The 14,892-nt window shown below is 60.0% G+C and overlaps 1 protein-coding gene across 1 annotated transcript; it reads right to left on the bottom strand.

Annotated features, from left to right (window-relative positions):
* Positions 1–2,765: 2,765 nt before the first annotated feature.
* On the bottom strand, positions 2,766–14,306 carry SLC12A9 (solute carrier family 12 member 9). Its single transcript, XM_071752449.1, has 13 exons — positions 14,047–14,306; positions 11,795–11,929; positions 11,485–11,622; positions 10,964–11,257; positions 10,582–10,689; positions 10,368–10,479; positions 10,100–10,257; positions 9,792–9,874; positions 9,335–9,459; positions 7,840–8,032; positions 7,507–7,681; positions 6,529–6,675; positions 2,766–6,147 (listed from the first exon to the last, which is right to left on the bottom strand). The coding sequence occupies exons 1-13, from the start codon at positions 14,234–14,236 to the stop codon at positions 5,318–5,320; spliced, it is 2,688 nt and encodes an 895-aa protein (XP_071608550.1). The 5' UTR covers positions 14,237–14,306; the 3' UTR covers positions 2,766–5,317.
* Positions 14,307–14,892: the final 586 nt, after the last annotated feature.

The following is a 14,892-nucleotide window of genomic DNA, read 5'->3' on the forward strand; positions in this document are numbered from 1 at the left end:
CCCCCGTCCGGGGACCCTGCTACCACCCCCTGGCAGCCCTGCACCCAGGAGGGGCACGGCCGGTGGCATGTGCCAGGCGTATCCCGGCGGCTCACGCCGGGTCCGGGCACTCTTGAGGTGTGGGGGAGAGCCGTCCCGTCCTGGCAGGGTGGGTGCAAGGCAGAAGGGCCGTGTGTGGACAGGAGGAGACAGGGAGGCCACGGGTGAGAGGGTGGGCATAGGGTTGCCACAGGGTGGCATGAGGAGGGGGTTATGTGCTCACACACCCACACGCAAGGGTCCGGGAATATTAAACTGCATTGCAGATAAATCCCCAACATAAATATCGTGAGCCGCTCTGCCACGGGGGGGCCCAGGAAGGAGATTTGTAGCCCAGCAGTGGCCCCCTGCAGTGGCTGTGTACCCCGGCCCTGCTGGCCATGCTCAGGTACCTTGCCACCCTCGCCTGCTGTGCCTGCATAGTCCTGGGCACTCACAGGGGGGGCCTGGGTCTTCCCGGGTGCTGGGGTGGGAGCCAGGGAGCACATACTGGGGGCTGTGATACATGTGGAATGGGGACACTGCTTGGCATGGGTCAGGTAGCTCAGCTGGTGTAGGACCTGTTCTCCTGTTCTGTGGGCATGGATGGCTATCCCCAGGCACAGCCCTGACTGCCCAGGGGAGCTGAGACTGCGCTCTCCTTGTGCCGGAGTGCTGGGCACAGCTCAGGAAAGGTGCCTGATAACATAGGGAGACACACAACAGCCTATGCATAGATTGTGGTACACATACATCACCACAGACACCCATGGACACACTCACATGTGGACTGCCCTTCAGTTCCTGTACATATACCCTGATCCACTCACACACTTGGGTATTGCAGCAAAACTTTCCTGGGACACATGCCAGGGCAGAGGGACTCCATGAATCTCACCAGAGAAACAACATGGCTTGGGCACCCAAACCAGCCAGGCACCACCAACACCAGCAGGGTGCAAGCGCATCCAGAAGCAGGCTGCTTCATGGGTGGCACCAAGGGGGATGGCTGGAGGGTGGGGGCACAGGGCTGGGTGCCACTACACCAGCCTCCTCATGCCTGCACTAACCCGCCTGGAGACACGCTTGTCACCTTGGTGGGAGCATGATGGATGCACATGGGAGGAGGAGAGGGGGCTGGAGTTATTAACAGTCCTGGGTATTGCTCCAACAGGGCTGTAAAAATTAAAGGCATGTGGATATAAAATAATGGATAAATCTGAGTCAGCTGCAGAGCACTGCGGTGTCCCACAGGAGTTGGCATCTTGAGAAGCTGGGGTACAGCAGGTCAGGACAGGCACTTGTGTGTAGATACAGGGGGGTAAGGCAGTGCCTGCACCTGCTTCCAAGAGTTGTCACCCCCCAAAAAAAATCTTTGTCAAGTGTCTTGAAGGGATGCACGGGCAGTGGCAACCTGTGGAGCTGGTGCTTCAAGGCAAGAGGCTGCTCCTTAAACTGGGATGGAAGGACAAGAGGTTGTGCCTTTGCAGACAAGGCTGGGGGCACAGGCACACTTGCTCCAGGATTCCTCCAAGTGCCACCCAGCTCACACAGCCCAGAAGGCAGGATCCATGCCATGGTGCCAGTACACCCCAGCATGACCAGTCCAGTGTGACCCTAGGGTCCTGTCCATCCTATGGCCCTCAGCTCTGATCCTAAGCAGGGCCCAGGGCAGCATCCGCCTCGCCAGCCCTGCTCCACCCTGGCCACCCTGCCAGCATCCTCATTTTCCCCGAGATTAGCCGCGGTGTGGGAGCCTCCGCGCACCGCCAGCAGGTGACAAATAAGATTTTTCCACTCTCCCGAGCACCCGGCATGGGTCTGTCATTGAAAATGCAAAGCAGCGCAGTGCCAACCTCCACCACCCCACCCCCCTTCCACCAACACCTCGGTATCGAGCACTCGGCCAGCCAAACCCACTCCCCATCATAACTGAACCCACTGGCCCTTAGCAACACTGGGGTGCTGGGCATTGGGCCCTCAAATCCAGTAGGGTCTGAGGTTTCTCCCAGGTTCCCGAGGGTTTCTTAGAAGGGTGCTAGTTTAGGTGTGTCAAGCTGGGTGGGCAGCATGTCCTCACAGTGTCCTTCCAGTGTACCCACAGCTGCACTGTGGTTGGGAGAGGGGAACAGGGGGTGCATGCTGGGTATGTGCACCCCACCAGGGCCTGCGTGACTCCAGGGAGAGTGCCAGGCTCTGGGATGGATACGTGGTGGGCTTACCTCAGTGGCAGGGAGTAAGGGTTTGTTCCTCATAGGAGACACCTGGCCCAAGATATATTCTCTGGGATGGGTGGGCATCATGCCACAAACCCCAAGAGACTCCCAGCACCCAAGGGGGGAAGGATTGCAGCATTCCACGGCTGGGCACATCTACCTAGAAGAAAAAACTCCCACCCAGCCCTCCCCAACCCCTCAGTCCCCCCCCAGATCTCTCAGTCCCCTTCAACTCCCATAGTGCCCCCAGCCCAGAGCCAGCCGCCTCCCCAGCAGCCCCCAGCTCTGCTCCCACCCCCCCCCGCCACCACGTCTCCCCTCCACTATTGTCAGAGGGTTGCCTCTGCCTCTGTCTGTGAAATTAATTCGGAGGTGGAGAGGGAGAATTATGTAAAGTGTGGTTATTCTGGAGCGGCGGGGGAAGCGCGGCTGATGGCAAAGTGCCTTTTTGTGTGTTTAATATGCATTTTTTTCCAGCGGTGCATTTTCAGGCGGGTAATTTGCTGTCTTTTCAGACCCCGATCAGTATCATTTCTCCGGCAATGACAGCTTTTATTTGCACTGAAATGAATGCTGCGAAATTTCCAAGAAATAGCCGTGGCCCCGTTGGCTGCCCACCCCCGCGAGCCAGGGCATGGGCACCCGCCACTGCCTGCCCCCAGCAGCCCCCTGGCTGGACCCTGCCTACAGCCCTGCTCATTGGCATTCCTCGGAGGTACTGGGCACATGTATGTGTGCCACTTTGCACAAACCATGTGCACAGGTATGTGCTTCCCTGCCTCAGCTCCTCTTTACTTTGAGCCCCATGTGCACATCAGCCTACCCCATGTAGGGGTACATATACACCCCGATTCTTGTGCACATATAGAAACCCCTTGTGCATATGCACATACCCCCTCCTTGTGCATACAAACACCCTCCCAATGCAGCTCCCCACCCTTCTGCATGCACACACACATCTAGTCCATGTGTATCCCCCCTTAACACATGTATGTGCCCCACACCAGTCCATATATGCCCCTTCTTGTATATTGAGGAGGGTGTGAGTTTCTCCCCACCTTACAACCCCCCACAGGCTTCAGCCCAGGACCCTTAACCAAAGGCAGTGAGCCCTCAAGAGGGTTTGGGGCCACCCCCATGCACCCCTCTCCCACCTCCTCCCCCCTCTGAGGCACAGAGGGGACAGGCACAGATGGGTCCTCTTTCCCCAAGCCCATCACCTCTCCAGCCACCTGCAGCAACGGGCAGGAGCTTTGAGAAGATGTAGGGTATGTGTCTGTGTATGTCTGCATGTCAGGAGGGAGGAATAAATGTTGTTTGTGTAGGTGTGCACCAGGTAGGCGTTGTGCACCGGAGCTGCTGTGCCGGCATGCGATGCTGCTGTTGCAGCACCTGTGCTCGCTGCTTGTGCACATCTGTGTGTGTGCCTGCGCCAGCCCCCTGCCCATATCCCCGTGCATGTGACAGTGTGTCTGCAAGGGTGGCATGGGCACCTCCATCTGGGGCAGCATTGCTACATGTATGACCCTGTGCACACAGCTGGGTGTGCTCCCCATGTGTGCACAGAGCTGCACGCCCCCTACAACACCGTGGAGGGCTTCACACCCCCAGCTGTGCAGCCAGTGCTTGGCATGGCCAAGATTAACTCTGCCAGAGCCCGTCGGCGCGGTATGGGGAAGCTTTAATTTAATGAAGTGTGAGGCTTTTTATGGGCTTTTAATTACGTGGTGATAATTAACATTATAGGCCGCTGGGTCCCGCTGGTGCCCGGCTGCCCTGTGCCAGCTTCCCCATGTTTGTAAATAAACCCTGTGGGCTGTGAGGTGCCTATCCTGGGGCACCCACCTCTTGCAGCAGGGAGCAAAGCCAGCCCCAGCACCCTGCCAGGGTGGCCATTTAGGCACAAGTTCAGGCAAAATGTGGGGAGCAAGAGGGTCCCTCCCAGTCCCCTCCTCAGAAGCACTTGTCTGCCTGTATTTTTCCAGCCCTCCAGCCGAGCAGAGGTGCCAGCTGCATGAGAGTAGGCACAGGCAGCAGTGCCACAATTGTCCCCTGTCCCAGCCCAGAGCAGCCCCCCCCATGCTGAGGCTAATAGGAAGTGATCCATCAGGCAGCACCCGGGCACACTGCCCGCCTGCTAGGCACCCGGTTAATTTATCACCCAGCACCCCAGTAATTTCCTATCCTCCTCTAATCAATAAGCGAGGGGCAGGGGGGCAATAGCAGCTCCCCCCTGCAGCTCACAATGGGTGCAGGGAGATGGTGATGACTCATGAGAGAGATCCCAGAGCAAGGCAAGGGGATCCAAGGTGTCTGGGATAGGTCTCTGCCCCACCCCATACAATTTTCCCCCTCCCTGAAGAACCAGAGGCTCAGAGGCCATGTAGGGAGGGGTAAGGCTAGAGATTAATGTATTTGAGTGCTCCCCACCCAGCAGCACTGGGGCTGCTGAGGAAGGTTTGGGGTTCCATACCCTGAAGCCATTATGGCCAGCAACCCCCCACCTATCCAGCCTCAGGCAGGGAACCCAGGCGTCCGGGTTCCCCTCCCCCACCTCTTCCCATTTAATTTTTCCTAATGAAAGGCAGGGAGGATGGCGGGGAGCTGGGGCACCAAGGTCGAGGCTGCCTTTAATCAATCCCCGCTGCTGGCTGGGTGCCCGGAGGAACGGCAGAGGAAAGGCTGGGGGCTGCAGGAGGGGGGGAAGCACAGGGAAGGGGGGATGCAGGGTAAAGCCAAGGGGGTCCCAGCAGCCAACTGGGGTTCCCAATGCTTGAACCCCCCCTGAAACCCTGCATAGCACCTCCCACTACCACTCCAAAGAAAAGGCACCGTGAATGCACCTGTGCTGCCCAGGAGGTGCCAGGGCTGTGCCTGGATCCAGCCAGGTCAGCTTTAATCCTCGGTAGGAGACACCCTCCCAATAAAAAACCCAGCCCCCCAGGGCACCCAGCCCCTGACACCTCCCTGCCCCTGACACCTCCCTGCCCACCAAGGTGGGGCCAACCAAGGCTCGGGCCGTCCCCAGGCTTGGGCTGCTAAAGGCACTGGGTGAAGGAGGGTGCAGGAAGACATGGGGTGACCTAGAGCTGGGTGCTGGTGACAGCACTCACCCCATGCACCAGCACGGTGGGGCCCAGCCCGCGGGTGAGCAGCTCCAGCTGATGCAGGTAGAGCGGGTAGAGGTTGATGTCAGCCGGTGGCCGTGGCAGATAGAGGAAGCGCACAGCTGGCACGGGGCTCTGCTCCAGGACGAGTCTGTTGGCGGCACAGATGTACTCATCCGTCACTTGGGTGGCATTGGCTGGGAAGTTCACGGCCTCTTCCTCCTCCTCCTCTGCTGGCCCCCCTGGGGGTCCCTGGCGGCTTTGCCAGTGCAGGCAGGTGACAGCGTCCCAGGGCACCAGATGGATCTGGGCCTGGATGCGCAAGTCCTTGAGGAGCTGGCGCAACTTCTCCTCTTGGGCGTGGGGCATGGTGCCTGCCTCTACGCAGAGAAAGAGGTGCAGGCGTGCCCGGCGCCAGGCCCGCGCCATGTTGAGGACACAGGCCATCTGCAGCAGGAACAGGCTGCAGGTGTCAGCGTAACGGGCACTGTCGGGCCGCAGCAGGTTGACGGGCCAGACGTGGATGGAGGGTGGGGGGCTTGCAGCCCGCCGCAGCTCCCAGGCTTTGTCCAGGCTCTCCAGGTGCCGGGCTAGGAGAACATTGCGAAGCATCTTCAGGGCATCAGCCACAATGCCAACATACTCCCGGGGTGACAGGAGCTTGGGTGCAGCAGATGCCCGCAGAGGTGGGAAGCCCAGGGGGACCTCCTCACGGGTGCTGGTGAAGGCAGGGTGCCGGGCCAGACCATCCTGCGGCACTGCATCATCGTAGAAGCCCAGCACCAAGGTGTTGGGACGCATCCCACCTGTCAGAGAGACCACACCAGCCTGGCTGAGCAGAGCTGTAGGGCCCCACCGGGCCTCCTCCTGGCACTGCAGGTGCCAATGAGTCCCGACTTGACTTTGGCATTGCCCACCCAATACCTCTCCAAGTTCCAACTTAGCTTTAGTGCTGCTGGGAGCTTCTGAACCCCTTAGCAATGCCCATCCAGGTGTATTCAAGCCTCTCACCATCAATGACACAGATGTCTCCAAGCCCCAACTTGGCTTCAGCACTGCTCATCCCAGATGCCTCCAAGCCCCAGTTTGGCTTTGGCATCACCCATCTAGGTGCATCAAGCCTCTTGGCACTTCTCACCCCACAGAGGCAGTGAACTCTCACCCATGCCCAGCCAGCTGCCACTCACCAAGGCCAGAGGTGAAGAGGAGCTGCCGGACACCATGCCGTACTGAGGGCGCAAGAGTGAGGCTGACAAAGGCCTTGACGTTCAGCTTGTCCACCAAGCTCAGCCATGAGTCCTGCTGGGGCTGCAGCGGGTCCGAAGGCAGTGCATCTGGGTGAGAAGTGAGAACAGCTTCAGGAGGTCGGGTACCTCATACCAGGGGTTCACCCTGGTGTCCCCACAACACCCCCCCTGCAAAAACAGTGCCAGCACCTGTGCCCACCCGAGCAGCCAGGAGATGGGGAGGGTGGAAACAAGTGCTTCCAGAGAGAGATGTGAGATTATTCGTAAATATATAAAAATTATCCAGGCAGCCCCATCCCCCCCTCCCCAATTTCAGGCCATTAGTCACCATGGCAACTGGGGGAGGGGGGAAGAGCGGGGAGCAAAGCCCATGCATCCACTGGGGTGAAGACGGGGACAGTCATGGAAAGTGCCAGGGAGCACGTGTGTGCAAACCAAGACACACCAGGGTGCAGAAACACGTGAAGCACTTGGATGCACAGTGGCAGGTATGAGGTGAGAATGGACACACACATGTGCAAGGAACTGCCCAGTGTGTTCCCATGCGTGTCCTGGGTGTGCACAGGAGCTGAACTGTGCAATGGGACTGTGCTGTACAGGGGCTCAAGAGGAGTCAGGGTCATATGTCTCACATGTGTACACCACCCTCAAAACACACAAGAGCCCCATGTGCATATGGAGGGGTGAATACTTGAGCACACGCATGTGAAAGCTTGCAGCACACACAGGACAGAGACAAGCCACCTATATTCCCCATACCAAGTCAAATCCAAGGCACCACGTGTGTCCAAGATGCTGACATTCCCTCACTGCGCCCACCCTTCCCAGATGGGAGTGGACTCCAAGGATGCTAGGAGCCCCCTGGCAGCACAGCAAGGAGCAGAAGCCACCAGAATTGGAGACAGTGCAGATCCTCACCCAAGTCCTGCAGCTCAATATGGCCCAGGACATAGAGGCCACTCTTCTTGAGGTCGTTGACGAAGTCAATGAGGCGGGTGCTACCCCGTGGGTTCTGCACCATCAGCAGCATCTGTGGGCGCCAGAACTTGACATGGTCCTTGCGCACATCCAGCATCAGCAGATATTTTCGCACCTGGAGGTAGGAAGGGGAGCAGGTGAGGAACATTCCTTCTTGCAACAAACCACCCCATGGGGATGCCAGCTGTGAGGACACACTGCCCAGGACAGAGGTGCCATGGGAACACCAGCTCTCCACCCTATGAGGAGAGAGTGGAGGAGGACAGGGCTTACCTGGTGGAAGATGAGGGCCTGGCTGATGTAGCCCCAAGTGCTGCTGGGCGAGAGGTAGTGGAGAGCAAGGAGGAGGAGGAGGAGGAAGCCTAGGCTTGCTGAGGCTGACACGGGGCTGATGAGGAACATCATGACACAGCAGCCTGCAATGCCCAGCAGGCACGTGTGCCAGGTGAAGTACCGGAAGGTGGGCCTGGAGCAGGCAGAAGGGGACAACTGCTACCGCATGGTCCTGGTGCCAGCTGCAGGGCAGGCACAGTCAGGAGGGCTATGCCAAGATGCCAACCAGAACCCCTGGGCAGGAAGCCCTGCTGTGCCAGCCCAGAGGATGTCAAGCACCACAGATGCCTGTGGGAGAGGGCACAGAGGGGAGATGGTATCTCCCATGGCACTGGGCAGCCCCTTACTGACAGTCCCTGGCAAATGGGGGCAACCTGAGGTTGGGGTGACAGTTACAGGGCTGGGGCTGCCCTGGCACACCTGAGGGGACTGGGTAGTGTCAACAGTGTGTGGCAGCTTCGGCAGCCACTGCATTTGCTCAGCCTGGTGCAGGGAGGCGAAAAGCTGTTATTTTCTCTAATTGTTGTTTTTCCTGAAAGGTAATTAAAATCCTTTTCCACTGCACTTCATGGAGATCTCAGTATGGGGAGGGTGAGGGGTGGGAAGCACCAGATGTGGGATGGGCAAGGGGACCATCACCACCCAGCCCAGCAGCTTCCCCCCAGGCACTGATCCTGCCCCATCCATGCCCAGCCAAGGAGCAGCTGGGGATGAGCACGCCCCAGCACAGACACCAGCTCTCCTTTGGGAATGGGGCAGTCTGGGGGACCCTTGGGCAGTGCCACCCAGCCCTGCGCAGACACTGCCCCTGCCGCACCTGGGGGACTCTCCCTGCTTCAGAGGCACAGCACCCTGCACCAAGGGCAGTATCACTCAGGAGGGAGACCAGGCTGCCCCCACACTGCTGTGCCCCACCTGCCCCAGATTTGGGCAGCCCTGCAAGCCAATCCCACACCCAGGTAGCCCCAGCTGGTGCTGCCTGCCACGTACACTTCTCCTTCCTGGAAGATCTTTTCTCCCACCCAGGATCCCCCTCCCTCCCCCTCTGCTCTTAGTTTAATTAGTGCTAATGGAAAGTGGGCTCCATCACTGCTTGGCAAGCTGCCCAGGGGGATGCCGGGCGGGCACAGGCTATAAATTACCTCTGGAAAGCCTAAGAGGAGGGGGCTGAATTTATCTGTACCTGCTCAAAGCATTGCTGGGGCGTAGGGATTGTGCCAAGCCACTGCCACACTGGGACCTGTCCCCTTCTCCCTTCCCAGGAATCAGGGTGTCTCTGCCCTCCTTAATGCCCAAGAGAGGAGTGCTGAGCATCTCTGCCCCACAGAAAGGCAGCAGAAGCAGGGATGGCAGGGGAACAGCAGACAGACAGATGGGCAGACAGGTGCCTGCCCAGCATCTCAGCACAGCATCCCTCCCCTGTGCCGGTGGGTACCTGAAGTTGGGGGCTGATGCCCACTCCAGTGCCAGGCAGGCCAGGTTGACGGTGGCATAAACGAGAAGGAAGAAGGTAGTCACGACCCCTGCAATGGTGTTGAGCTTCCCAGAGAAGAGGACGAGCTGCAGAGAGCATGGGGAGACACAGGGTGAATATATCCCCCAGGACACTCCTGCATGTGCCAGAGCCTTCCCTGCCAAGCTTGGGGAATGTCAGGGCAGTAGGCTGGGAAAGGGTACAGGCAGTGCCAAACAGGCAGAAATCCCTGCCCCTTACTATGTTTTATCATTCCTTTATGGGAGGGAAGGGCACAGTCACAACAGGACACCTGGAGCAAGGGCCCTGGAGGAAGATACTCAGGGGCAGGGGAATGTGCCAGGCAAGAAATTGAGCCCAGATGCCAACCTGCCCTCACCCAGTGAAGCTGGGAAAGGATCATCACCAGCAAACTCACCTGCACCACCAGCCAGGAGAGGATCACTGCCATCACAGGATTCCCACTGGCAGACGTCTTCTTGGCCAGCGCCAGTGCCCGGCCTGTGGGCAGATCAGGGAGGTTGTGCTGGGGCACCTCAATGGCCACCAAAAGGTTTGGCCACCAGCCATGAACCCTGTCCCCATTCTGGGTGCTGGGATAGTTGCAAACACCAAGGCATGCAGGTGACCCAAATGAGCACACAAAGCAGGAACTGGGTTCCCTTATGCCAGGGCTGGTCCCCAGCAGGAAAAAACTGCTAGCTGGGCTCTCACTCAGGCACTCACCAAAGAGATCATCCCGGGCCAGGGCATAGAGGATGCGGGATGCCCCAATGAGATTGCTCATGGCTGCGGAAAGGGTGGCAGCATAGATGCCCACGGTGACCAGGGGTGGGAAGATACTGATGTCACGCAAGAACCCGTAGTCTTTCTGCAGGAGGGTCCTGGAGAGGGACACAGACACACTGACACCTGACTCAGCTCAGGGCAGCAAGCCCTGGCACTGGGCACACCTCAGCACTGATGGCCCTGGTGTGGGGACGGATGGCTGTACCTGTCACAGGTGGCACACATGAGGAAAGCCAGCAGGTTGTAGATGAGGTAGGTGAAGAGCACAGCAGAGATGGTGCCCCGTGGGATGGAGTAGCTCGGGCGCTTAAGGTCCCCTGTGGGCAGAAGTGGGCAGATTTACTGCCTGTAGGCACAGCACCCACCTGCTCTCCTCTAGCTTTGCCAGTGCCACCCAGCCTGGCACCCCCTCCCTGTACCTGACATGTTGGAGCCTGCCATGATGCCTGTGCAGCCGTTGAACATCACTGCAAAGACGGAGCTGAAGCTCATCATCTGCCCAGTGGTGTAGTCCACCCCATACCCACCTGCAAGACACAGGGGCACAGGCTGTGAAGGGCTTTCAGGGGCTGCACAGCCCCACCGTATACCCTCTCCTAAATGTTGCCATACACAAACCACGGGAGAAGCCACCCCACGGCACCTGTTTTGTACCTATAAGCTATTCCCACCCTCCAGTAAGGCCCTGCTGATGTGGAAGTGCCAGTGTCATCCCTCCCCAGGGGGCACATGCCACAGTGGGTACAGGGGGCACATGCCACAGTGGGTACAGGGGGCAGGGTGGAGAGAGACAGTCCTCACCATCCAGGTTGCCTCGCAGGGTGGCAAGTGAGAAGCCAGTGAAGGAGCCGTTCTCAGAGCTGTTGAAGCGGGGCAACCGGATGGGCACCCCAATGGGCCGCGTGGCAAAGAAGCTGACGAGGATGGTGCCCAGGACACCAGCAACAATGAGGAAGATAAGGAATGTGGCCTTGGCGTAGATGGAGGCACCCACAAGGCACACAAGGAGGCAGAGGGCCAGTAAGACAGTGCCATAGAGCAGCTCATACCAGTAGCTCTGGGGCAGGACGTGGATGCCTGTGCCTGCTGTTTGCCCTGGTCAGAGAAAAATCAGGATCAGTGGGGCTCAGAGCAGAGAACACCAGAGCCTGAGAGCCAGCAGCATTGAGCCAGGTATGGCAGGTGCCAAGTCACCAGCCAGAGGGCTGGGCAAGCCATGCCAGCTGTGCTGGGCATGGTGCTTGGCATGCCTGGCAGGATGCTAGGGCTACTTGGGTAAGGGACACCCACTGTTCCCCACCACTACACACAAGGGTACTCACCAGGGGGGATCCCAAAGCTGTCCACCACTGCCTCCACCAGTCCCAGCACGTAGAGGGCACTGCCGCACACGTTGGCCAGAAAAAACATGATCCCAATGCTGCCCCCAAACTCTGGGCCCAGTGCACGGCTGATCATATCTTGCTCAAGTCAAGAGAAGATGCCAGCAGCCCAAACCACCATTGGATGCCCCCACCCTTCCCTCTCAGGCCAAGGGGGTTCTAACCTCATCATGGCACTCTGAAGCTGACAGATGGACCCCAGATTTTGCCCCACATGCCCTGCCCTTGCAGCACCCACAGCAAAGGATACAGTAGGCTCCTCCAGCATCTAGTGCCCCATTGGTGGCAATGGCACACACAGACAGCACAGTCATGCCGATGATGAAGTATGCCACTGCAAACATGGCCAGAGCTTGGTACAATCCAGCATGGCCTACCACAAAACCTGACAAGGGGAGAAGAGATGCCAGTATGCCTGTGAGCTTGGCACAGACCACCCCCTGACAGGGTTCCTGAGCACAGCCAACCGCCCCAGACATGGGGTGTTGGCACATAAGCTGCTCCCATCCCCATGCCCACAGCTCCCTTCAGCCATGCCAGGATGGGAACATCCCCACCCAGGGTGCTGCAGCCAGCCCAGCTTGTGCACCCCACTTTGGGGCATCCCCATCCTCCTGCCATGCCAGGATCATGACAGGGCAAACCCTGGGCACTGGTAACTCAGAGAAGAACACCCAAAATAGCAAACAGGGCAAAGGCTTTGCTGCTCACAGCCCCAGGGCACTGGGGAGGAGGAGGTGCCAGGACCCCCTGTCCTGCTGTCACTCTCAGCGGGCAGGGAGTGCCTTGCACCCCAACTTGAGCACCCAGTGCTGATGGGCTCCCCATGCGGTTCAGTTTGCATCCCCAATTTCCTCTGCAAAGCAGGAAGCAAAAGATGCCCCAGGACACCCTCACAAGCAGGGGCACTGCTCACTGGTAGGTGTCCCTCACCGGGGACAGGGCACTAAGAACCCCCAGTGACTCTGCTTGGGGTGATGTGAGGCAAATCCGGCCGGCAGCACTGCGGGCAGGAAGAGGCTGACTGTGGCTGCTGGGAGATGCCCTATCTCAGCCACAAGCCAGGCCACAGCCATGCCCTCGGGGTGACAAGTGGGGTGTAAGGGCACAGGAACCACACGGAGCCCCTGAGGAGACAGCCTGGGTTTGGGGGCATCCCCTGCGATCTCTGGAAGGCCGGAGGGTGCCAGAGTACCAAAGACCGGGCTGGGGAAGGGGGTGGGAAAGAGAGTTGTCCCAAAAGAAGTGTAGCAGTAAGGAGGAGGGCTGCTCGCCCTGGAGATCTGGGGAGTGTTTCAGACATGGGGGACGAGCGGGGCTGCCGAGGGGAGCCACAGCCCCTCACCGTGGGACAGTTCCTCTTCCCGGCATCTGCCCTCCCCCTCCGCCCCGCACTTCCCTCCCAGCCCCACGGCAACGCACCCCCCCCGCGGGGGGGGATTAGGGAGTGGTTCCCGCAGTGGGATAGGGGTTGCGGAGCTTGAGGCTGCCCGAGCACCGCAAGCAGGGGTCCCACGGGAAGGGGAAAGGCTTCAGCCCGCCCCCCGGAGCTTGGCCGGACCCTCGGGCACTCAGCCAACTCCCGCCCTAGGCTTTCCATGGGCGGAAAGAGGAAAAGCCTTCCCTGCTCGCAGACCCCGGCTGCCTGCCCTGGGCCTCTGCCTGTTCCGGGCCGGGCTGCGGTATATCCTCCCCTCCAGGCCCAACAACGGGCTGCCACCTCCCCCGGTCCGTGCCCCGCCTGCTTCCCTATTTCTCACAGATTGTCCAGAAACAGGCTCATAACCCAAACTGGGAGCAGACAAGGGGACCCAATCGGTGCTCTGTGAACAGTGAAGAGAAGGGAAAGAACTGGTGTGCTAATGCCCGGCACTGGGGGATACCTGGGGAACAGCGGAGTTCCAGCACTGGGGGATGGTAGATTATAAGAGCACTGGAATCCTGGAATTTAGGGATGTCCTGCCCCAGGGACACTAGGGCCTCAGACTTGGGACACTTACTGGCAGCACTGAGGTTCCCACCCTGCAGGTACAACAGAAGCCCTGGAGCCCCAGGCTCCAGTTGGAGGGGTCAGGAGAGGACACAGCGTTGAAACCCCCAGCCTAGGGAAGAACTGAAAAGGCAGAACTCCATAGGAACTCCATACTGGGGGCTTGGGACAGGGCACTGGGAAACCAGTGGAGTCCCAGACTGGGGGTACTGGGGTGCACACTGGAGGGGAGCACTGGGAGGACACTGGGGACCGAAACTAAGGGACGCGGGTGGCGGAGCACTGGGAACTCAAGGAGGCTGGGACAGAAGAACCAGGAGGGCAAAGCGAGGACACCAGCGACCCAGACTCGGGGAGCTCGAGGGCAGCACGGGGGACTTCGTAAGCGGGAGGCCTCGGGAAGACACAGGGCCCGGACCTGGGGTACCAGGCAGAGCTGGTGAGTCTCGGGGGTCTCCCGGCCGCGCCTAGAAGAAAGGTACACGGATGTCCCGGGGGGCGGAAGCACTCACCGAGGCGCAGGAATAGGACGACGCTGAACATGGAGAGCAGCGTGGGCACCACAACGCCCAAGAAGGTGGGCAGCTTGCGGGGGGCGGCGGCGACGGCCCGGCTGCGGGCGTGCTCCCGGCTCCTCTCCTCATCGCCTGAGCCACCGCACAGGCGGTACGTGAGCAGCGCGCTTCGCTCGGAGCTCGCCATGGCATGGGCCGGCCCGCCCCGATGCCAGCCCTCGCCGCTCCGAAACCCGCCTGGCCCCAGCCCCCGCCGGCCCCGCCTGCCGACTCGGGCCCGACCCGCCTACCCACGCCCTCTGACCACGCCCATTACTCCCACAGGATATACCCCGCCCCCGATAGGCCCCGCCCCAACCCTGAGGGCCACCCCGCCCACAGCCCCGCCCAACCAGATAGGCCCCTCCCCCGTTCTCTGCCTAGCCACGCCCCTTTGTGGCCCCGCCCACAGTCCTCTGCCCTTGCCCCACCCTTAACACGGCTTGCCCAAATGCACCTCATTAGTGGCCCCCGTGGCCACAAAGGTCTCAACAGTCCCCCAGTGTCACTCCACACCCCAAATTCCCCCGGCCCTCCCAGGGTCTCCCCATCCCTGGTACCCAGCACTGAACCACCCCCCATCCCGAGACTCTCCCCACTTCGCCCAGAACCCCAAAACTGGCCCTGTGCCCCCGACCCCCGGAACGGCCGGAGTCACCCCGTGCCAACACCCCGACACTGAGTCCAGTATCCCCAGCCTGACCCCAAGGACCCCGGTACTGCCCCTCTTCCAGGTGTCCGGTCCCCGTGCCGTCCCCCCCACCCGTGCCGGCTGGGCTCGGCTGCCCGCGCCAATTACCGGAC

The sequence above is a fragment of the Heliangelus exortis genome, chromosome 9 (genome assembly GCF_036169615.1).
Source record: "Heliangelus exortis chromosome 9, bHelExo1.hap1, whole genome shotgun sequence".
In the NCBI taxonomy this organism is placed as follows: Eukaryota; Metazoa; Chordata; class Aves; order Apodiformes; family Trochilidae; genus Heliangelus; species Heliangelus exortis.